The 23,820-nt window shown below is 41.5% G+C and overlaps 1 protein-coding gene across 10 annotated transcripts in view; it reads right to left on the bottom strand.

Moving 5' to 3' along the window:
• The window catches only part of ST3GAL3 (ST3 beta-galactoside alpha-2,3-sialyltransferase 3), a 214,608-nt gene that overhangs the window by 113,124 nt on the left and 77,664 nt on the right, over positions 1-23,820 (bottom strand). For 7 of the 10 annotated variants that reach the window (XM_006044554.4, XM_006044548.4, XM_006044553.4 and 4 more), the window contains one exon: positions 9,061-9,108. The exons of the other annotated variants lie outside the window; for them this stretch is intronic. In XM_006044554.4, the coding sequence (XP_006044616.1) occupies positions 9,061-9,108 (48 nt within the window). The remainder of the gene's footprint in view (positions 1-9,060; positions 9,109-23,820) is intronic. 10 annotated transcript variants of the gene reach the window in all.

The raw sequence follows: 23,820 nt of genomic DNA on the forward strand, positions 1-23,820 counted from the left end.
ACTGAAAAACCAGGCTCACACGGTCAGTGAGAAAGCAGATGATCTGAACAGAACTATGAATGAATAAATGTGAACCAGCTGAAAAACAGAGCACCTTACACCTGACAAGTGGAGAACACAATTCTCTTCCGGTATATTTGGAAACTATGAAAATGGACCACCTGAGAGGCATAAATGCCAAGATAAAAATTAATAAACGTTAAAACAAGCTCAAGTTTTTAACTTTAAAACTTAAAAATATTTCTGTTTTACAGCAATTTGAAATTTTAATACATTCCATACCACTTTGTATTTTATTTTATCATAATTGTATAATGTAAAGGAAATTAAAAATGTTTTCATAATTCCCTGTCTAAGTAACCCTGAGTCCCCTCCTGCTTATCTTAGCAGGGGGTCCAGATATTATCACCTTCTACTTACGTTCTCATGTGTAAGTGGCTGGGGTACTGACTACACAGTAATATCCTCTTCTAGGATGAACGGGGAGCTCCCTGAAAAGTGTCCCATTCCAGCCCCACTCTCAAGCCACTGAGCCCCAGAATGGACTTTCAGGGGATACAGCTGCACACTGTGAGCCAATTGTGCGACTGGCCCTTTCGGTTCCTAGTGACCCACCTCCTCTGAGCATTGTAAAGAGCCGCCACAAATTCCCGTGCGCGGCCACTGTGCTTAGAAAGCAAAGCAGATGCTTAGGCTGATGACAACAGTGAATACTCCCCAGGAAGGCCAGCTTGAGGGATATTACTGAAGTACATGAAGTTTAGTGTAAGGGATAAAACCATGGCCTTGATTCTATCAGAAAACTACAGCGCTTCATATTAGAATGCACGAAAGTCAGAAAAGCAGGATAGGCCATCGGGCAAGAAAAGTCCAAGTACATAAGAGAAGAACTCTGCTGCCAGATCTTTTTTCAAGGGGGTCTTTGGCTCCAGTCTGTGAGCTATGATGAATTGCTAAGTGCAAAGGGCATAGGGGTAAATGGAATGAGGACCTATCCTAACCAAAATAGATCCCTCTTTTCTAAAGAAAAGGCACTGTACAGCCTCCAATAAAAGTCACAGGCTATATTAAACATAAGTAATGTATGTCCTGGCTTGGGTGGAGGAGGAAGTTGGCAACAGTTGCAAATGGACTGTGGGACATGCCAGACAAAGGGAAGAAGTGAGGGAATGAGTATTTATTGAGCATCTACTGTGATTTCACACTGCTTTCAGAACTTTCACCTACAATCTCAGTGTAACTCTTACAACTCCTACGAGGTGGGTATTTCCTGCATTTTACAGAGGAGGGAACAGAGTCTTGGAGACAAGAAATAACATGTTCAGGATCCCCAGCCAGTACATGGACCAGCTGGGGTGTTGTTGAACCAACCCAGGTTTGACTTTGCAGCTTCTTGTCTTTACATTATGCTACACTGACTCTCTGAGGATAAGAAAAGCAGACCCTCATATTAGGAGAGCTGCCATGAGAGCAATTATCTACTCCTACCTCCCACTCCTGGCTCCAGGGTGGTGTCAGAAGGCCTGGCCACACCCACACATGAACCATGGGAGTCCCACAGAGGCCCAAGAGGGGCTGGCCAAAGTGCAAACAGCTCCCACATCAAGTCAGGAAAATAAATCATAATGTAGGATCAATTAATCAAAGACAAACTAAAATAGGAAAAGCAGTTATATAAAATAAACACAGAAAGAATTCACTGACCTGGACTAAATTAACTGACCCAGTAAAGTAAGGAGTTCACCAACTGAAGCCCAATCTCAAACGGGTGTACACTGGCGTGGGGGAGGGCAGAGGCCTAGCGAGCAGGTCCTGATAAGACGAGGCCCTCATTGCCTGTGCGCCCTCCACCCAAGCAGCCTGGGGCCTCCACTGGCAGGTAGAAGCCCCATCCCAACACAGGCTGAGAGGCCATGCACCAACTCTCCTCTGTCCTGGGAAGGAAAGCAGATGTCTAGAGCTGAGGAGCCTGGTAGGCTGCAGTCCATGGGGTCGCAAAGAGTCAAACACGACTGAGCGACTTCACTTTTACTTTTCACTTTCATGCATTGGAGGAGGAAATGGCAACCCACTCCAGTATTCTTGCCTGGAGAATCCCAGGGACGGGGGAGCCTTGGTGGGCTGCCGTCTATGGGGTCACAGAGTTGGACACAATTGAAGAGACTTAGCAGCAGAGCTGAGCAGACAGTAAATTCAGTTTTATTCATGATATCAAGTATGCCCAGACCATGCCAGGGCATGTTGTGCTAAGCGGCAAGATTATGAGTGACAGCATGTCAAAAGGGCAGCTGGGACAGGAAATAGAAAACATGGCTCACTCTGCGGTTTGTATCTCAAGCTATGGAGCTTACTGGCTAGTGTATGTGTGGGTGTGTATGTGTTAGTCGCTCAGTTGTATCTAACTCTTTACCACCCCATGGACTGTAGCCCTCCGGGCTCCTCTGTCCATGGAATTCTCCAGGCAAGAATACTGGAGTGGGTTGCCATTCCCTAGTCCAGAGGATCTTCCCAACCCAAGAATCAAACCAGGGGCCTCCTTCATTGGAGGCAGATTCTTTACCATCTGAGCCACTAGGGAAGCCCCACCCATTGGGTGGATATATACAAATAATCACTAAGCACAGATACAGTCCTTCTCTCCAAACAAAAATAATTTTATTTTCCCCAGTTTTAGGAATAGCACAAGCTGACTATAAAAATCCAAATGAAAAAAAAAACTTAAAAAGAATGAAGTAAGAATCACTCAAAACTCTCATTATCTAAAGCTATTTGCTTCAAACATTTTGGTATCTTCCCAGAAATCTCTTCACACAAATATATGTGTAAATGTGCATATATAATTTTACTTTCATGTACCTTCAATATACATGCTGTTTGTTCCTATTTTGTTTACTCAACAATACCCTCAACATCTTCTACGTCAATAAAAATAAAATTGCACCATCATTTCTAATGGCTACACAGTATTCCACTGTACGGACATGCCATTGGACATTGGACAATGTCCTATTATGTCCTAAATAATGTTTCTATGTTTCTACTCTTCCTTCAATAAATATTTCCTGAGCACCTATTATGTGGTGGGTACTGTTCCAAGTTCCAGGGATACAGTCGTGAACAAGAAAGGCAAGGTCCCTGGCCACATGAAGCCTACATGTTAGTTGGGGTGGAGGGGGTGGGGGCGGTGGATAACTAAATAAGGTAAATAAATAAATAATTTGAAGGAAGGTAAATAAGCAGGTAATTTGAAAGAAGGATGACAGCTAAGAAGAAATAAAGGCATATCTGCTTAGAGAAAGGTTGGAGATCAAGAGAGTAGACTAGATAAAGTGTTCTGGGAAAGCCTTCTTGCAGAAGTGATATTTGAACAGAGATTTGAGACAATTATGCAAAGTAAAAGATAAAAGCATTCTAAGCAGAAGAAAGGGCTTGTCTTGTAGCCCAGTCGGTAAAGAATCTGCCTGTAGTGCAGGAGACCCGGGTTCGATCCCTGGGTTGGAAAGATCCCCTGGGAGAAGGAAATGGCAATCCACTCCAGTATCCTTGCCTGGAAAATCTTGTGGACAGAGGAGTCTGGTGGGCTGCAGTCCATGGGGTCGCAAAGAGTCGGGCACGACTGAGCAATTAACACTTACTTACTAACTTAAGCAGAAGAAAAGTGAGTACAAAGACCCTGGGGCAGGAAGGAACCTGGCATATTCATGGAATGGCAGGAATGCCAATGTGGCTTGAGGGCAGTGAGGGGACAAATGAACACAAATCAAAGTGTTGAGATAATTAGAAATTGGAATAGGACACTGTAGTTAATGGCGTTTGGACCTGGAGAGATTTCAGGTGGAACAAGATGTGATCTGATCCACCTTTATAAAAGATGACTCTGACTACAACATAGAGAATGGACCACTGGGAGGCAACCAGTGAGCACAGAGAGACCAGTTAAGAGATGTTTACTTGTCTAAGGGGGAGGAAGATGGTACCTTGGACAGTGATGCTTGAAAGAAGGACACACCATGAAGACAGAAAAGGTAGGAAACGGTGAGGAAGAGGAACAATCAAGGTGATCACGAGGTTTGTGCCTTGGAAGTTTGGTAGGTGAGGGAGAAAATATGGGGGACAAACACGTTTTGGCATACAGACCCTGCACATTTCACCATATGTATACATAAGCATTTTATTTTGGGGGGATGGTACCATGATTTGTTTTCAGTTTTTAAAAAATGTTTGACTTTCAATTATTCATTGCTAGTATACAGAAATATAATTAATTTTTTGCATTCTGATTTTGCATCCTGTTATCTTGCTAAACTTAGTTATTAGTTCTAGCAGTTTTAAAAAACAGATTCCTTGGGATTTTCTATGTAGGAAACCATGTCACCTATGAAGAGGGTTGGTTTTATTTCTTCTTTTCCCATCTGCATTCTTTTTCATTCTTTTTCTTCTCAGTGTACTGGCTAGGACTTTCAGGAGTGGTTCTCGATCTTAGGGGGACAGCAGTTTTACCATAAAGTATGATGTTTGCTGTAGGCTTTTTGTAGATGCCCTATGTCAGATTGAAAAAATTCCCTTCTAAGTTTTCTGAGAATTTTTATCATGAGTAGGTGTGGAATTTTATCAGATGCTTTTTCTTTATCAATTGACATGACCATGTAGTTTTTCTTCATTAGACAGTTAATATGGTAGATTACACTGATTGACTTTTGAATGTTGAGCTAGCCTTCCATTCCCAGGATAAACCCTACTTGGGCACCAAATTTGGGAAGTTTAAGCCATTACTTCTTCAAACATTTCTTCTGTACTGCACTCTTTCTCTCCTTCTGGGACTCCAGTGACACAGATTGTAAACCTTCCAGCATTGTCCCATAAGTTACTGAGACACCATTCAACTTCTTTGACATTTTTTCTTCTATTGTTCAGATTGGATAGTTTATTTTCAAGTTTACTGATTTTTTGCTCATCATCTCGACTTTGTGATTGAGCCTATTTAGCAGAGTTTTTAAATTTTCAATTATTGTATTTTTTTCCCTTATCTCCATTTCATTATATATACAAGTTTTTTTCTTTTTCTGCTAACACTTTGTATCTAAATTCATGTCAACAGTGTTTATCCTTACTTTTGAGAGCATTTTTTTTTTAACAGTTTACTTACAAGATTACCAGTTTATTATGAAAGGATTCAACTCAGGAACAGCCAGATGGAAGAGATGGAGAAAGGCGTCCAGGAGCATTTGTATAGATGCCACTTTAAAGTCTGTCGGATTATCCCAACATCCGTGTCATCCTAGCATCAGCATCTATTGATTGTCTCTCCCAGGCAAGTTGAGATTTTCCTGGTTCTTCACATGATAATTAATTTTAGATTGTGTCTTATATATTTTGAATATTATGTTGTGAAACGTATTTAAATCTTCTTTAAATCCAGGTCCTGATTTAAATCCAGTGGAGAATGCTGATATTTTTGTTTCACTAGACAATCAACCAGGCTGGGTTTAGGTGACAAGTTCTGACCAGCCCTCTGCGAGCTGTGGTTTCAGTGCCAGTTCTGTTTCCAAAGCCTGTTCAGGTGTGACCTCTGTGTGCACTACCCAGTGTCCAGTCTGGTCCATCCCTTAGTTCCGTTCTTAAGTCTTTGGTGTGTTGGTTGGAATCAGACGTGCACATGCACAGCTCAGGGTTAGCCCAGAAGTTCACATACAACATTATGGAGTTGCTTTTCTGAACTCCTTCCTCTCTGCCATCTCCTTGTACTTTTTGGTTTATTGGGCCTCCCCTTCTTGGTCCTCTGGCCCCAAAGCTGGGGTTTTATTTACCACTTTCTGCCACACATTTCCAAAACTGTACCCAAATCTGGAACCAAGCAGCAAGAAGGCGGAGAGAGAAAAGACAACTGGATTTTCTCCCACCCTCTTGGGATTACAAAAAGGAAATTTTGATCAAAGAAGAATATTTCCTTTCTTCGGTTTTAGGTGCTTGAAGGCCCCACTGCTATTACTGGGCACCGCCATCACCACCACCTGGGGACTGCCTGGGGATTAAGGCATGAGAAAACAGAAAAAATGACCTTAGGGATATCCCCCTCTGTCTGAGCCTTAGAGCCCCTTTTCCAACCAGAGCCATAACGAGAGGTCTTCTGGAATTCTCTCCAGTTGGGCCCTGATGTCTACTCTGTGCTCAGGTTTTGGGACGCCTCGAGTCCATGACATGGGATACCAGAGGAAAAATGAGAAATCCACTGCCAGTGTGGAAGTACTTCTAATTCTAGTTTTTTCCGCCAATCTGTCTACTGCTGTTTCTATTCCAGAGTCTTTCAAATAGCTGCTAAATGTCCAGGCCTTTAGCTGCTTTCAGTGACAGAAATAGATTTTTACACATGTATCTTATACATATATTCTGGTATATATATGTAACTATTTATGCAGGGAATATATTTCCTAGGGCCTCCCCAGGGCCTGGTCATGGGTATGTATATATTCAGATTTAGCTAGACACAACCACAGTTTTTTCCAAAGTGGTTGTGATCAACTTACCCACTGACAGCAGAAACTCAGAATTTCCACTGCATCAAATCCTTACCAACCTTTTATCAGGCTTTTCAAGTGTCCCTATTTTGGTAGATGTGCAGTGGTATCTCAGTTCAGTTCAGTTCAGTCGCTCAGTCGTGTTCTGGACTGCAGCACGCCAGGCCTCCCTGTCCAACACCAACTCCCAGACTTTACTCAAACTCATGTCCATTGAGTTGGTGATGCCATCCAACCACCTCATCCTCTTTCGTCCCCTTCTCCTGCCGCCTTCAATCTTTCCCAGCATCAGGGTCTTTTCAAATGAGTCAGTTCTTCATATCAGGTGGTCAAAGTATTAGAGTTTCAGCTTCAACATCAGTCCTTCCAATGAATATTCAGGACTGATTTCCTTTAGGATGGACTGGTTGGATCTCCTTGCAGTCCAAGGGACTCTCAAGAGTCTTCTCCAACACCACAGTTCAAAAGCATCAATTCTTTAGCGCTCAGCTTTCTTTATAGTCCAACTCTCACATCCATACATGACCACAGGAAAAACCATAGCCTTGACTAGATGGACTTTTGTTGGCAAAGTAATGTCTCTGCTTTTGAATATGCTGTCTAGGTTGGTCATAACTTTCCTTCCAAGGAGTAAGCGTCTTTTAATTTCATGGCTGCAGTCACCATCTGCAGTGATTTTGGAGCCCCAAAAAATATAGTCTGTCACTGTTTCCACTGTTTCCCCATCTATTTCCCATGTAGTGATGGGATTGGATGCCATGATCTTAGTTTTCTGAATGTTGAGCTTTAAGCCAACTTTTTCACTCTCCTCTTTCACTTTCATCAAGAGGCTCTTTAGTTCTTTTTCACTTTTTGCCATAAGGGTGGTGTCATCTGCATATCTGAGGTTACTGATATTTTTCCTGGCAATCTTGATTCCAGCTTGTGCTTGAAGTGCTAATTTGCATTTCCCTAGGTACTAATACAATTGAAGACCTTTTCATTGGGTTATTGACCATCTGGATTCCTCTTTTGTGAAGGGCCTATTTGGGTCTTTTGCTTGTTTCTACACAGGGTTGCTTCTTTATTCACATTGATCTTTGTAGCTCTTTATTCTGGAAACAAGCCCTTTGTTGGCTATTTATGTTATAGACATCTTTTTTCACTCTGCATTTTCACTCTCTTAATGGTATCTTTTAATTAACAGAAGTTTTACTTTGTAATAAAGTTGTAATGTAATAAATTGTAATAAATGTAATAAAATGGATTCATCTTTTCCTATGTGAATTGATGCAAATTTATGCCTATTTCAAAACTCTTTCTATCTGTCCATTCTGTCTTAAAGCATTTCAGTAGAGTATCAAGTATCAAGGCATGAGACAGCAAGATGGCAAGGCAGAGAGTATAGGCTCTAGGGTTAGACAGATATGAGTAGCCCTGGACAGGGTACTTTGACTCTTGAGTATTAGGTTTCTTTATCTATAATTAAAGATGTACTTACTATCCACCTTGCAAGAAGTGTGAAAAGCACTTGGCTTTGGTGTTTTTAGTGCTGGCACACAGTAGGCCCTCAGTAGACAGTGGTAGCTGAGATTATATTCTCTGATCGTCCTTCCCCTCGTCCACATTGCTACAGTGGCCTGAACCTCATGGCTGCATTGTGAAACATCAATCTATCGCAGTCAACCACAGCAAAATGGGTTAATTGCCTTTAACAGGCCAGCAAAGTCTCCCTGTTACTCACAGGCAGCACCTATGGTACAAGAACCACCATCTTCAAATAAAAATTAAGACCTGATGCATGGAGATGCTCTCCTCATGAGGTAAAGTCATTCTAGGGCTCCCATATGGATGCAATGGCAACAAGTTGAAGAATCAGTATCTTCCCTTTCTGTTCACTGCCAGCAGCAGAGTGCTGTGGGGCAGGCAAACAGCCTGAGATGGGGGAGAGCTGGGCTCCACTAAACCTGGGTGATCCGAGTCAAAGTGGTGGGTATGCCGATTTCTGCGTCCTGCACTGTTGACACAGGGAAGCATGGGAGTGCTTCAGCACATGTGCACAGTACGTGCCCCTACACACAGGCGGTGTGTATTTGAGTTATATGGGGTGTGCCTGTGAACCTGCAACAGGGTGTGTGTTCTCAGGAAGCTGTGATGCTCTCACCATCCCAGCATGTTCCTGGAGAGCCTGATGGTCCACTGCTCCTGCGTGCCCAAAGGTTGGCGTCTCTCAGTGGCCTCTGCCCATCTCTCTCTGAGACAGGATGTGCGCACAGGAAACAGACATCTTTTCTATGACCCTGGACCACCCTGAATGAGGAAGGAGCATCTACTGCAAACTCTTGGCTGCACACATTTAAAAGAACTGGCAAAGTCCTCTGGATGCTGCATCCCACTGCTGTTTCCCAGACTACAGGTCCCTAGAAAAGCTTCTTGAGATCTTCCCACAATATTGAGATATCCCCGTGTCCTCCCCAGACACCCCCTCCCCGACCTCATTAGGCTCCACTTCAACTGTGGCCAGTGCTGAGAGCAGAAAGGATGACAGAGGGGGAGGGATTGGTACCTGAGCCTAGCGTTTGTCCCGCGGAGTCAAAGGAAAGAACCACTGAATCTGCAACACAAGAGGACAAGTTCATTTCTTTCTCCTTCTTACAGTAAAAACAAAACAAAAACAAACAAAAAAAGCAAGCTCTCACTGGCACTGCCCAAACCCTCTCCCAAGGAAAGGTCAACAGGACAGGAATCAGCTGCACAGACAGCCTCCACAGGTCCGTCCCACCCATCCACTGGGCCAGGAGGCCCTGCCAAGCCCAGCCCCAGCCTCCTGCCACTGGGAGGAACATCTCAGGGCAGAGACATGCCCCAAATTCTTCAGAAGCATTTCCTGCCAAATTAGGGGACAAATTTACTTCTTTTTCCTTCGCACAGTGAAAATAAAATCAAAACAAAGCAAAAGAAAATGTCCCTCCTGCATCTGGTTAAAGGCACCAACATTTTCCTTTGATTTACTTTCTTTTCTTATTATTATATCCAATTGTTTATTATTTCCTCCCCCAAAAGGCATCAAGTGACTTACAGGAATTTACAGTATACACTGGAATTTTAAAAATGAAGAAATCAAAGGAAGGAAAAATATTATATAGTCAGGGGAATGTTAGTGCACAAAATGCATGCCATGAGGACCTAACCAAACACTACAGGTTGAATCAAAGAAGTCTGAGCTCCCAAACAGCTAAACAAAGGGGAACATGAACAAGACTGAGGGCTCACAGTATATTCATTCATTCATTTATTCAACTATTCAGTAAATATTTATTGAGTATCTACTTCGTGCAAGATACTATATTATGCCTTTGCAATCCAGACACACCAAAAAATGCATGATCTCCACCCTCATGGATCTGTCATCAGTCTAAGAGAAAAAAAGTTACCCAACAACAACTTATTTAACTGAAAACTGATGAAGTAAAAACAACAACAAAGAATGTGGGAAAAGCACTAAACCTTTGGAAGGGGGGTGTATATTGGTTAGGCAAGGCTTCCCTAAAGAAGTGAAACCTGAACTACAAGCTGATAGATATGTAGGTTATGTAGAGGTTAAACCCGACAAGAAGGGAAGGGGCATTCCAGGCAGAGGGTGTCCTGTGTGGAGACCTGAAGTAGGATTGGACAGGGTCCCTCAGAGCAACCAGAAGTAGAAAAGCGAATACTATATAGTGATCAGAAAGAAATTCCTCTTGTAGGTCTTAATAAATGGAGATGCTGCACCATGTTGAAGACTGTTAACTTCTACATTTCTATTATATGATAAATAACTGTGAATCTTTTATGGCTGTTTCCTACAACAGGAGCCAATACAAATGATGGCATAAAGCCAACACACAGCTCAATAAATGCAAATTATTAATACAAGGGACACCAAGACAATTTAAGGCCCAACATAACCCCAGAGACCCCAGACTCAAAAAGGATCATATTCATAAAGGCTCACTCACTACAAAGGAATACTAGCTGGCTGCCTATAGGAATAGCATCTGCACCCCAGGGAGCATCCCACCCCAGCAGGACCCTTCAGATCTCAGGTATACATCATTTTCTTTGTACTGTACATGGAAATCTGACTCAAGAGTTATCAAAACTGGAAGTTACATCTGTCCCACTGCTAGACTATAAGCTCCATAAAGACAGATACTATGGATGCTTTGTTCACTGACATGTTACCAGAATAACAGCTGGTGCGTGCTCAGTCACTTAGTCATGTCCAACTCTTTGCCACCCTATGGACTGTAGCCTACTAGGCTCCTCTGTCCATGGGAATTCTCCATGCAAGAATACTGCAGTTTCCGTGCTCTCCTCCAAGGGATCTTCCCTGACCCAGGGATTGAACCTGCGTCTCTTATGTCTCCTGCACTGGCAGGCAGGTTCTTTGCCTTTTGTGGATATCTGCCTATCCTTCTTTTTCTGGGAGTGTTCTGATAGCCCCCTTATCCACACTTAACCTCCAACTTAGCCTACTTCCATCATCTTTTATACTGCTGCATGACTTTTCTAAAAAGTATACCTGACCACCTCTTTGCTCTTGATTCAAATGCTTCAGTGGCTTCCTCTAGCCTGAAAGATAAAGTTCAAGCTCTGACCTTCAAGGTCTTTACCATTCTGGCTCATTTATGACCTGTAATATACCCCATGTTCCAGATATGCTGCTGCTGTGTCACTTTAGTCGTGTCCAGCTCTGTGCGACCCCATAGACGGCAGCCCACCAGGCTTGCCATCCCTGGGATTCTCCAGGCAAGAACACTGGAGTGGGTTGCCATTTCCTTCTCCAATGCATGAGAGTGAAAAGTGAAAGTGAAGTCACTCAGTCGTGTCCGACTCTAGCGACCCCATGGACTGCAGCCCACCAGGCTCCTTCGTCCATGGGATTTTCTAGGCAAAAGTGTTTCTATTTTTCCAAAAAGATCTTCACCTTCATGTTTGCAGACATGTGACATACTGTTTTCTCTACCCGCTTGCATAGAAAATCTCCCACTGTTCTATTAAGACCCAAAGAGATCATCTCCTCTTCCTCAAGCCTTCTCTGGTCAATTCTGCCCCTTCTCTTTATGCCATCACTGCACGGCTATTATGGCATTTGTCATAGTGCATTATAATCCTGTTTTTACTCTTGCTCTTCTCTCATTAAACTGCATGTCCCCTGAGGACAAGGACTGTCTATTCATTTTGGGGCTTTGATGTCAAGTGCACTGACTGACGCACAGAAAGTGGTCAACATGCTCATTAAACAAAGGAATAAACCAGTAAATGTCTTCGCTTCCTTTCAAAGGTGATGTTATCTGAGTGATATTTCACAAACTGGTGAGGGGAGAGATCTATTCTGCACAGAGATTCTCATTCAATTCAAGTCAACCTTGAAATGTCCTTGTAGCAGAAAGATTCAGAGGTCCAAGCCCAGCCTCATCCTTGGAAGATGAAAGCATTCCCACGAAGCAGTGCAGGAGGGATAAGGAAAGGGCCCCAGGCGCCTTCTAGGTGAGGGATCACAGTCACCTGGAGGAGATTAGCAAAGCCTTTCTGAGAAGCTGACTGCCCAGATGAGCAACAGCAACACCATCTCAAATTTTTATTGCAGTTGACAGGTACTTTTCCAATTGCAATTTACCATCTTTGTACACACAAGCAGTTCTGAAATAATCTCTTTCAAAGTTTTCAATCTTTTTCTAAAAGAAAAAAGGCTACACGTTAACTAAAAGACTAAAACTTTAAGAGTAAAAGGAAAAAAAAAGAAACCTAAATGTGAACAATGGTTGTCTCTGGGTGAAAGAATTATAGATATTTATTCCTGCAGTTTTGAAAATTTTCTATAGTGAACATGTAACTTGTATTATCAGCGGGAAAAAAAAGTTAGGAAAAAACTTTCTAATCCAGCTCTAGGATTTTAACGTCTAACTCATTGGTACCAATGCAAAAGGATGGCAGGTTCTTGATCGCCTTCCTGATTCACTATATGTGCAGACAAGCTATTTGGCTTTTCCCTTTCCTTATACCTCAGTAACCTCAATTCCTAAATAGACCAGCTTTGAAAAAATTCTTTTCTTCTTCATTCCTTCTCACAACTACTATCAGTGGCCTATTATGTGCCAGGGCTGGTGATACTAGAGATATGAGCTGGTCTATCTAATCTATCCTAGCTGATCTATCCTATCCAGCAGATAAGAGCTGATCTTTCCCTTCTAGCCAAGGAAGCAGAGATATTAATTGGCACTTAGAAGTAAAGCGTGATAAGGATGTGCAAGAAGCAAGCACCAAACAGATAACAGTCTTCCTGGAAAGAAAGAGTTTTTGTAAATATTATTTCCAGTGGTGGTGGAATGCTCCCAAGAGCGTGTGTCTTTAAACTGCAGAAGATGCAAGTGAGAGGGCAGAAACTTCAGGAGGAAGTCAGGGACATATATCACGTTTTGTGTAATTTGGATGGATATTGCTTTAAGCATTTAAGGCAGAGATTTGAGAATCAGTTTGGCCATTCATTTTTTGTGTGTTTATTCTGACGGATGTAAGATCAGTTGAGCTATAAACCACTTTGACAGCTAAAGGGAAAATTCAGTATTCAACAAATTGAAAAGTTTGTTTTGCAAGAAGCAGAGCAAGAACATCCAGACTTCCCCCTCTCAGGCTAACAAATATGTCATTTTTATTTCAAGCAGCCCGGGCTCCAGCTGCTCCTGGCTCTGAGGCCAGAGGCAGCCATGCGGTGTGCTACACAAGTGAGCAAACAGAATTCCAGACCAAAGCACGGCAGAGCATCGCTGCACATGACTTTGTTCAGTGAGGAACTGACTAGAAACCTTTTATTACGGTCAGAGGTTTCCTGTGTCTGGTTTCTGAAGTGGATAAAAAGAATATAAAGAGAGGATAGAGAACAGCGCCCAGTCTTTCCAGTCATTGGAGAGGCTTCCAAAAGTCATATTATGTGGTGAATAAGCTATGTTTTGGGCACTACCTGTCATGGCACACACTCAGCACATATATTCTGCTAGCCACCATAGGTATGCCCTAGAGATGGAAGAATGAACGGGGGGAAAAAAAAACCACAAAACTGTTCTGTCAAGTAGCTTACAACCTAATAGGTAAAATAAAAACATATATAAAGCTAAGCATTATATAGTTAACAATACCATACTGTATACTTAAGGTTTTTGAGACAGTAGATGTTAAATGTTATCATCACACATACATGCAAAAAGGTAACTATGTGAGGTGATGGATGTGCTAACTAGCCTTATTGTAGCAATCATTTCACATTATATACATCTTCCAAACAATCACATTGTACGCCTTAAACTCACACAATGCTATTTGTCAATAATAACTCAATAAAGCTGAGACATTATTTTGCTGACAAAGGTCCATCTAGTCAAAGCTATGGATGTAGTCATGTATGGATGTGAGAGTTGGACCATAAAGAAGGCTGAGTGCTGAAGAATTGATGCTTTTGAACTGTGGTGTTGGAGAAGACTCTTGAGAGTTCCCTTGGACTGCAAGGAGATTAAACCTGTCTATCCTAAAGGAAATCAGTCCTGAATATTCATTGGAAGGACAGATACTGAAGCTGAAGCTCCAATACATTGGGCATCTGATGCAAAGAACTGACTCATTTGAAAAGACCCTGATGCTGGGAAAGATGGAAGGCAGGAGGAGAAGGGGATGACAGAGGACAAGATGGTTGGATGGCATCACTGACTCGATGGACATGAGTCTGAGCAAGCTCCAGGAGATGGTCTTGGAGGAAGCCTGGCGTGCTGCAGTCCATGGGGTCGCAAAGAGTCAGACACGACTGAGTGACTGAACTGAACTGAAAGCTGAAGTGGGGAAGCTAAGTATAATGAATAGGTATGGAAATAAGGGGGATATTTCATTGTTCATTAATTCAACATATTAATTAAGCAACTACGATACACCAGATTTAGGGATACAATAATAAAGAAGAACAAAAATGCTCCTATTCTCAAGGAATTTATATTTTAATCAGGGAGATTGAAAAAAAACAGTAAATAAATGAACAAAATAATTTCTGACAGTGACAAGTGGCATGAAGAATATCCAATGATGTAATAGTGATCACAGGTGGAAGTACAGGCAATGCTAGATTGGGTGTTTTGGGAAGACTTCTCTGAGGAGGCGACATATGACCGAGACTGGAAGGCAGGAATCCACCAAGAAAAGACCAAAGGAAAAAGAGTTCCAGGTGGAAGGAAAGCAAGTACAGCAATCTTGGTGCATTTAAGAAACAGAGAGAAGGCCAGTGTTGCTGGAACACAGAGCATGAAGAACACAAGGAGGGTGTGACATGGGGTCAGAGAGGAAGACAGGAGCCAAATCTGTAGGAGCCCTTATGTAAGAGGCCATAGCGAGACATCTGTACTGTATTTCAATAGCAGGGAGAAGCCCCGCTTAAAACTAGGGGAGAAACTGATCTGATTTATATTCTTTTTTTATTTTATTTATTTTAATTGAAATTTATTTATTTCAATTGGAGGCTAATAACTTTACAATATTGTATTGGTTCTGCCATACATCAACATGAATCCACCACGGGTGTACATGTGTGCTGATTTATATTCTTAAACATAAATGTTCACTGCTATGCAGCAACTAAACTGACTGTTCTGGCAACACAGTAAAAGGTAGATTAGAGAGACAGAAAGAGAGACTGAAGGCCAGAGGACTGGTAGAAAAGAACGCAACATTCCAGATGAGAAATGATGGTGGCCTGAACCAAGGCAGTGGCAACAAAACTGAAAAACAAAAGCCAATGGATGCTAATAATGTTTAAAAGGGAACATTTATAAGGCTAGTGACTTGTGGGACATGAGTAAGAGATTAGGAAGGAGGAGGATTATATATATCTATATTCTGGGCTTGGGCAGATAGATGCTGCTCTTTGCTTAAATGGGAGTAGCCTGCATCTAAGCCACATGACCCTGCCTCTCCTCTGGTCAGACAAATGGACCACAGGTGAGCACCTGATCCATGAGAAGGCAATCCATAGACTGATCATCCATCTAAAATGCCGACAGGTTCTACCTTTTACAGACTTGAGTTGGCATGCACAGAGCTGGGGCTGTTGGCAAGAAATACAAGCAAATAAGAAAATAAGAACAGAGGCTGGGAGGCTATGAACTGGACTTGATGCTGGGCCTTAGGGGCCCATGTTAGTGGCAGAGCATCAACTCTTCAACAGTGAAGAGCCACAACCCTGTTTTTGAGGACAAGACACCAGAGCTGCCTCGGATGCAGAATATTCTTTTGATGCAGTCAGCTATCCCATGCATCATCTTTCCATGAGACCTTGAGATTTAGTTTTTAGTTCCTAGGGACTTGGCCCATAATTAAGATTCTCATTTTCAAGTCTCTTGCTATCTTGGAGCTGTCTATAGTTTGAGTGGACTCACTTCCTTTACCTTCCAGCCTGCATGCTTTAATATCCTGGAGCACTTTCTGCCTTCCCAATAACCTGCTCCAAGCACAACTCATCCTGACAGTCTAAATCTCAGAAGTAGAAGGCCCCTCTTGGACATTGGGTCTAATCTGTGTTTTCCGATCTAACTTCATGAAAGAGCTCTCAATTTTGGGTATTTACTGTTCCATCAGCAAAACTGATACTTAATAGCCATATGCCTACCTGTGTCTTGTTCTACTCTCTCCACTGCTTAGATTCTGAGGAAATCTAACTCCTAGTCTGAGCCCCTCGATTTACTCCCTTTCAACCCTAACCCCAAACAAACATGAGTTCTGAAGATTCCTAAGCTACATAGAGAAATGAGATTCCTGAAGACACATAGAGAGAAAAAAAGCCCAAGGACAGAAAACGAAACACAAGCATTGATTTAGAAGAGTGTGGTATATGGAAGAGGCATGAGTAAAATAATTAGAGATAGGAGTAGCAGGACAGAGGAAGCCAGAGGAGGTAAGAATTGTTGGTAAAAAGGAGTATCTAAAGGAGATCCAACCAGTCCATTCTGAAGGAGATCAGCCCTGGGATTTCTTTGGAAGGAATGATGCTAAAGCTGAAACTCCAGTACTTTGGCCACCTCACGCGACGAGTTGACTCATTGGAAAAGACTCTGATGCTGGGAGGGATTGGGGGCAGGAGGAGAAGGGAACGACAGAGGATGAGATGGCTGGATGGCATCATTGACTCAATGGACGTGAGTCTGGGTGAACTCCGGGAGTTGGTGATGGACAGGGAGGCCTGGTGTGCTGCAATTCATGGGGTCGCGAAGAGTCAGACACGACTGAGCAACTGAACTGAACTGAAATGTGGCAAAGAGGAGGAAGAAGCTGATGAATGAAAAGATACTGAAGAATCACTCACTGGGAAGGCATCTGTAACTTTAGTGGGACTGAACTACGAGTGGGTTAAGTGGAGGCTGTTGACTTAGTAGACTTATTTCAAGAAGTCTCTCCCTAGGTTTATGTCATTAATTTATCAAACATATACAGAGTTCTTCCAAACTCAAGAGACTGTATGGAAAGATTAGACAAGGTTCCTGACATGAAAGAATTTATGAACCATCAGAAGGAGAATACAAAGATATAAATAACTATATTACAAGCCTCTAGAGAAGTCGCCCTAGGAGTTAAGAGGCAAGAGGGAGAATTTTTTTCTGGGAGAAGCTGGGAAGACTTGAAGGAGAGGGCATTTGAGCTGGTGTGAGATAAACTCACGGGACAGGCTGCGCTGGTCATGTGAGAACACTGAAGGAGAGGCATTGAAGCATGGAAAGTAAGGGGTGTGTGGTTTCAGGAAGGTAAAATTGTACCTGAATAATATATTAGGGTTTCTTTTAGAAGGTAAAAATGCATGTGACTAAAAGAGAACTAGTCAATACAACCTGTTTAGACTTTCAAAAAAGGCTTTGACACATCAAAGACTATTTTTAAAAAGTGAGTCACCATGAAATTGCAGAAGAAATTGCTATGTCATCCAGGAGACAAAAGGCACTTGGCTGAGGATCAGGGGCAGGACACCCCCTGGGGCATCAGCACCCACAGGGAGACCAGGAAGTCTGAGAGTAGCTAGCTTTATACTACCAACTGCCCTCTAAGAGGTGGGGTAAGGGGGAAAGGGTGGCACCACTTACAAACACCTGTTGGTGCAATAGAAGGTGGGTTGAAAATGGTATTAGGTGTGTGTTAAGACTGAGAGTGAGAAGCTAGGATGAAGTTTGGAACTTCAGGGACCTGGGAAAGTGTTAGTCGTGGTGCCCTAGAAATAGGGAAGAGCTGGTTTTAGTGCACAAACCATAGTTTGCTGAACCTTGATGTAGAGTACACATACACCTCGCTCCCTTCCAAACCCCTCCAAATGACAGAAAAGGTCATTTGTTTGTTATAAATCAGAACTACACAGGAACAGAGAATGGAGAAGAGACATCAGCAACAGAAGTTTTGGAAAGCAGATAAATAAGTGGAACTTACTCAGCAAAACCAGGAAAGGCGAATCCTACAGTAGTAGTGGGAAAAGCTGAAATATATCCTAAAATATACCACAGAACTCCCCAAAGGCTCAATCACTGGCAGCACCAGGTACCACTAGAAGTATGAGAGAAGATGATATTAAAAAGAAGAAACCTCCCTCTTAAGTGTAGGCTGACAGCCAAGACCACAAGGCATTAGAAGAAAGTATCTAATATGATAGAGACCAAAACAAATGAAAAATGCAATGTGGAAAAACAGAAAACACAGATGACAGTGAAAATTTTTTAAAAATCATTAAAATCTGCAAAGAGAAAATATTTTATTCAGGAAATAGATGCCATTTCTAAAAGAAAGGTACATTCAGTGAATTAAAACAAAAAATAACTCTTGGAAATTAAAAACATAATAGCAGAAATAGAAAGGATTATAAAATAAGTCAAGGAAATGTAGTACAAAAGACAAAGATAGAATGTGGGAGACTAAAGTTTTTTTGTTGTTGTTGTTTATTTAACTAGAGCACCAGTTTAGGAAACACAACAATTGAATTATGAAGTTCTAACAGAAGGAAATACTCAATAGAAGGGAGAAAATATTCAAAGAAATAATTAAATACTATTTCCCCATAATCAAAGAACTTGAGTTTTTTTTAACCTAAAGGGGTCCTCTGAGTGTACAGCACAAAATAAAAATAGCCCTCCAACAAGTATGTCATCATGAAATTTCAGAACACTCGAATTTCCAGAGAGAATAACAGCAAAGAGATTTTATAAAAGTAATTTAAAAATCAAAGTGGCTTCAGATCTTTCAATAAAAGCACTGAAAGCCTAAATATAGTGGTGCAACATCTTCAAAATTCTGAGGAAAATAATTTCCAACCAAGAACTCTATACCCAGCCAGACTATCAGTTAAATATGAAGTTAGAATAAAGACACTTTCATATGGGCAAAGTCTCAAAAATTTATTTCTCATGCACCCTTTCTCAGGATATTATTAGAGGATGTGTTCTAGTAAGTGAAGAATAAAAATTTTTTTAAAATGGACTCCAGGAAATGAGATATACCAAAAAAGAAGGATGGTGAGGGAGACTCCAAGGTCATGCAGGGCAGCAGGGATAGACAGAAAATAGTCCAGAGCAGTGCAAGTCACAAGGCCCCTAGAGAGATTTCTTCAAGACAATGAAACTAATCGACTATCTAATGTGTTTGGACATATGGAGAGCAGATTTATACAACTGAGGAAGGGTGCAGAGTTGAATTATTGATCAATACATAGAAAACTAAGCAAAATATAAAGCATGAATGTTACTGACTTCAGGAAAAATAAAAATGTTCTCTGAAAAGACAGTAATCATGGTACCTATGAATAGCATTTTCATGGCTATACTATTTAGACTGAATGCTTTTCTAACTATATTAGGAGAATGGAAGTATGGACTTGGTGTCTGTAGTAGAGGAGCAGTCAGTGTGCCTGTGTGTGCGTTCAGTTGCTCAGTCAGGTCTGACACTTTGTGCCCCCATGGACTGTAGTCCACCAGGCTCCTCTGTCCATGGAATTGCCCAGGAAAGAATACTGGAGTGGATTGCCATTTCCTCCTCCAGCAGATCTTCCCAATCAAGGGATCAAACCCATGTCTCCTGTGTCTCCTGCATTGGCAGGCACATTCTTTACCACTGTGCCACTTTGGGAGACTGCAGTGAGTGTGATAGAGTAAACCTTCATCTTCCATTAGAGAAATGGATGTGTGCCAAGTTGCTTCAGTCATGTCCAATCCTTTGCGGCCCTATGGACTGCAGCCCACCAGGCTCCTCTGTCCATGGGATTTTCTAAGCAAGAACACTGGAGTGGGTTGCCATGTTCTCCTCCAGAGGATCTTCCTGACCCAGGAATTGAACATTCATCTCTTTACATCTCCTGCATTGGCAGGTGGATCCTTTACTGCTAGCTCCACCTGGGAGCCCACAGAAATAGTTAATACTCAAAACAGAAATATCAAGTATGAATCAACTATACGTCAATAAAATAAATTTTTAATTAAATTGAAATTTTAAAAGGAAATATCAAGAATGGCAATATAACTAGGTTGCCTTGAGATCTGGAGGCAAACAAATTAGATTAAAAGAGTTGAAAACAACTGCTTCTTGGAGGTAGGAAATCAAGTACTGGGGGTAATGAGGAAGTGATTTTCTTGTTCATTTTTGTGGGTAACAAGTCTTGTAGAATTGTCTTTTTGAACTATGCACATGTATAACTTTAATAAAAAACAAATATTAAATTCACTTGCAAAAGATTACGAAAGCTGTGGTGGTAGGGCGGGAGCTCCAAATTTAGTCAGTTTGGTTCTCTAACCCATACATCATATATCTACCAACAGGGTCAATGAAGAGTATATTAGAAACCTCTCTCTGTCTTTAGTCGCTACGTCATGTCCGACTCTCGCGACCCCATGGATTGCAGTCTCTCAGGCTCCTCTGTCCATGGGATTCTCCAGGCAATAATACTGGAGTGGGTTGCCATTTCCTTCTCTGAGGATCTTCCCAACCCAGGGATCGAACATAGGTCTCCTACACTGCAGGCAGATTCTTTACCAAGTGAGCTATGAGGGAAGCCCTTACTAAAATCCTAGATACTTCATATTTGATCATATCCTACTCAGTGCTTTACTAAATACTGTTTTATATTATTTTGTGATTATCTTACTTATCTAAATATGATCTATAAAAATAATTAGTCTAGAATAAAAAATAATTAAAAGATAAAACAACCAAATCTGTGGACTCAGATTAAAAAAAAAAAAACCACCTGTGGAAATGCAAATTTAAAATAATTAGGGATATATAAACATAAATTGGGTATTGGAAAAAATTAAGGAATTATAGTTAATGTGCTGACAAAGGTCCATATAGTCAAAGCTATAGTTTTTCCAGTAGTCATGTATGGATGTGAGAGTTGGACCATAAAGAAGGCTGAGCATTGAAGAATTGATGCTTTTGAACTGTGGTGTTGGAGAAGACTCTTGAGAGTCCCTTGGACTGCAAGGAGATCAAACCAGTCAATCCTAAACAAAATCAACTCTGAATATTCATTGCAAGGACTGATGCTGAAGCTGAAGCTCCAATACTTTGATCACCTGATGAGAAGAGCTGACTCATTAGAAAAGACCCTGATGCTGGGAAAGACTGAAGGTAGGAGGAAAAGGGGATGACAGAGGATGAAATGGTTGGACGGCATCACTGACTCAATGGACATGAGCTTGAGCAAGTTCCAGGAGGTGGTGAAGGACAGGGAAGCCCGGCTTGCTGCAGTCCATGGGGTCACAGAGTCAGACATGACTGAGCAACTGGACAACAAATAGCTAATGTGAGATAATAACATACTGGCTATCTTTTGTTAAGTCCTTTACTGTTCGAGATGATACCAAAATACTTATGGGTAAAATGACTTGATGTCTGGGATTTGCTTTATAATCCAATACAATTTTTGAAGTCCAATTAATAAAAAAACCACGATTCTCTATGAAAGCGGGCCTACAATATTCATATGTGCCACAGACCTTTGGACAGGATAAGACTATTAAGTCATTTGCTGTATGACATTCTTTCTTTCATATGGAAAAAAGATATACTTGATAGGCTGTCATTAAGAGCATGGTGCCATTCCATTCCCAAGAGATCACTTAGTTAAGATAAAGGAAAGAATAAAGTGAAAGGTTGCTTGATAAAGTTTTTATATTTTGTCATAAAAAAATTGTATACCTAATATTTTATATTATTTCTATTTTGTATTATTTCTCAATACCATAATTGAGAAATGAAAAGCAAGTGGTTGACATCACTGTCATTCATCTTAAATACTAAGATTGGAAGGCATGGGGAGAAATGGAGTACATTACTAATGGGAATGTAAAATGGTAAAGCAAGTTTAGAAAACAGCCTGGGAGTATCTCAAATATAGGAACAAATATAGGGCAAATATAGAGTTACCATATGGCTCAACAATTCTACTGCTAGGTATACATAAACCAAAGAGAAATAAAAGTTTTATGTCCACACAAAAACTTGAATATGAATGTTTAAAGCAGTGTTATTCACAATAGCCAAAAAAGAGAAAGGAATCTAAATGTCTCTTCAACTGATGAATGAATTGTGGAATTAAAGAATCCTGCTCAAATTGAAGGGCTTTCCTGGTAGCTTAGTGGTAAAGAACCCACCTGCGAATGCAGAAGACGAGAGACCGTGGGTTCCATCCTTGGGCCAGAAAGATCTCCTGAAGGAGAAAATGGCAACCCACTCCGATATTCTTGCCTGGAGAATCCCATGGATAGAGGAGCCTGGCAGGCTATAGTCCATGGGGTCACAAATCTGCCATGCAGCCTCAATTATTCCAAATGGGAAGAGATTACACCAGATTTCCAACAGAAAGGTGCCTCTACTACCCAGAAGGAAGAAGAAAACTCTCCACCCCATGATAGCCCAGCCAATCAGAGACTGTAGCAGTAAAACCAATGAAAAGCCACTATACTCAGGACTCCCGGCTTCCTCCAATGGACTCTCTGGTTATCACAGCAATAACTCCCAAATTTCCACCCAGCTTCCCCAATAAAAGCAAGTTCCCCTTCCTCTAAAAAAGCAGGTTACTCTTTCTTGTTCTCTGGATTTGCCTATGGTTTGCCATAGATTGCGTTTCCCAAACAGCAATTCCTCTGGTTCTTGTTGTTCAGCCACTAAGTTATGTCCAACTCTTCGCAATACCACGAACTGCAGCACGCCAGGCTTTCCTGTCCTTCACTATCTCCCAGAGTTTCCTCAAATTCATGTCCATTGAGTTGGTGATGCTATCCAATCACCACCCTCCGTCACCTCCTTTTCCTCCTGCCCTCAATCTATCCCAGCTTCAATGTCTTTTCCAATGAGTCAGCTCTTTGCATCAGCTGGCCAAAATATTGAAGCTTCAGTTTCAGTAACAGTCCTTCCAATGAGTATTTAGGGTTGATTTCCCTTAGATTGACTGGTTTGATCTTCTTCTTGTCCAAGGGACTCTCAAGAATCTTGTCCAGCATCACAATTCAAAAACATCAATTCTTCAATGCTCAGCCTTCTTTATGGTCCAACTCTCACATCTATACATGACTACTGGAAAAACCATAGCTTCGACTATATGGACCTTTGCTGGCAAAGAGATGTCTTTCCTTTTTAACACACTGTCTAGGTTTGTCATAGCAAGGAGCAAGCATCTTTTAATTCCATGTCTGCTGTCACCATCTGCAGTGATCTTGGAGCCCAAGAAAACAAAATGTGTCACTGCTTCTACTTTTTCCCCTTCTATTTGCCATGAAATGATGGGAGCAGATGTCATGATCTTAGTTTTTTGAGTGTTGAGTTTTAAGTCAGCTTTTTCACTCTCCTCTTCCACCTTCATCAAGAGGCTCTTTAGTTCCTCTTTGCTTTCACCTGTTAGAGTGATATCATCTGCAGATCTGAGGTTGTTGATATTTCTCCTGGCAATCTTGATTCCAGCTTGTGATTCAACCAGCCCAGCATTTCACATGATGTACTCTGCATATAAGTTAAACAAACAGGGTGACAATATACAGCCTTGTCATACTCCTTTCCCAATTTAGAACCAGTTGTTCCACGTCTGGTTCTGATTGTTGCTTCTTGACCCACATACAGGTTTCTCAGGAGACAATAAAGTGGTCTGGTATTTCCATCTCTTTAAGAATTTTCCAGTTTGTTGTATGATACACATAGTCAAAGGCTTTCACATATTCAATGTGAAACAGAAGTAGACGTTTTTCTGGAATTCCATTGTTTTCTATACGATCCAATGAATGTAGGCCATTTG

The sequence above is a fragment of the Bubalus bubalis genome, chromosome 6 (genome assembly GCF_019923935.1).
Source record: "Bubalus bubalis isolate 160015118507 breed Murrah chromosome 6, NDDB_SH_1, whole genome shotgun sequence".
Taxonomy (NCBI): domain Eukaryota; kingdom Metazoa; phylum Chordata; class Mammalia; order Artiodactyla; family Bovidae; genus Bubalus; species Bubalus bubalis.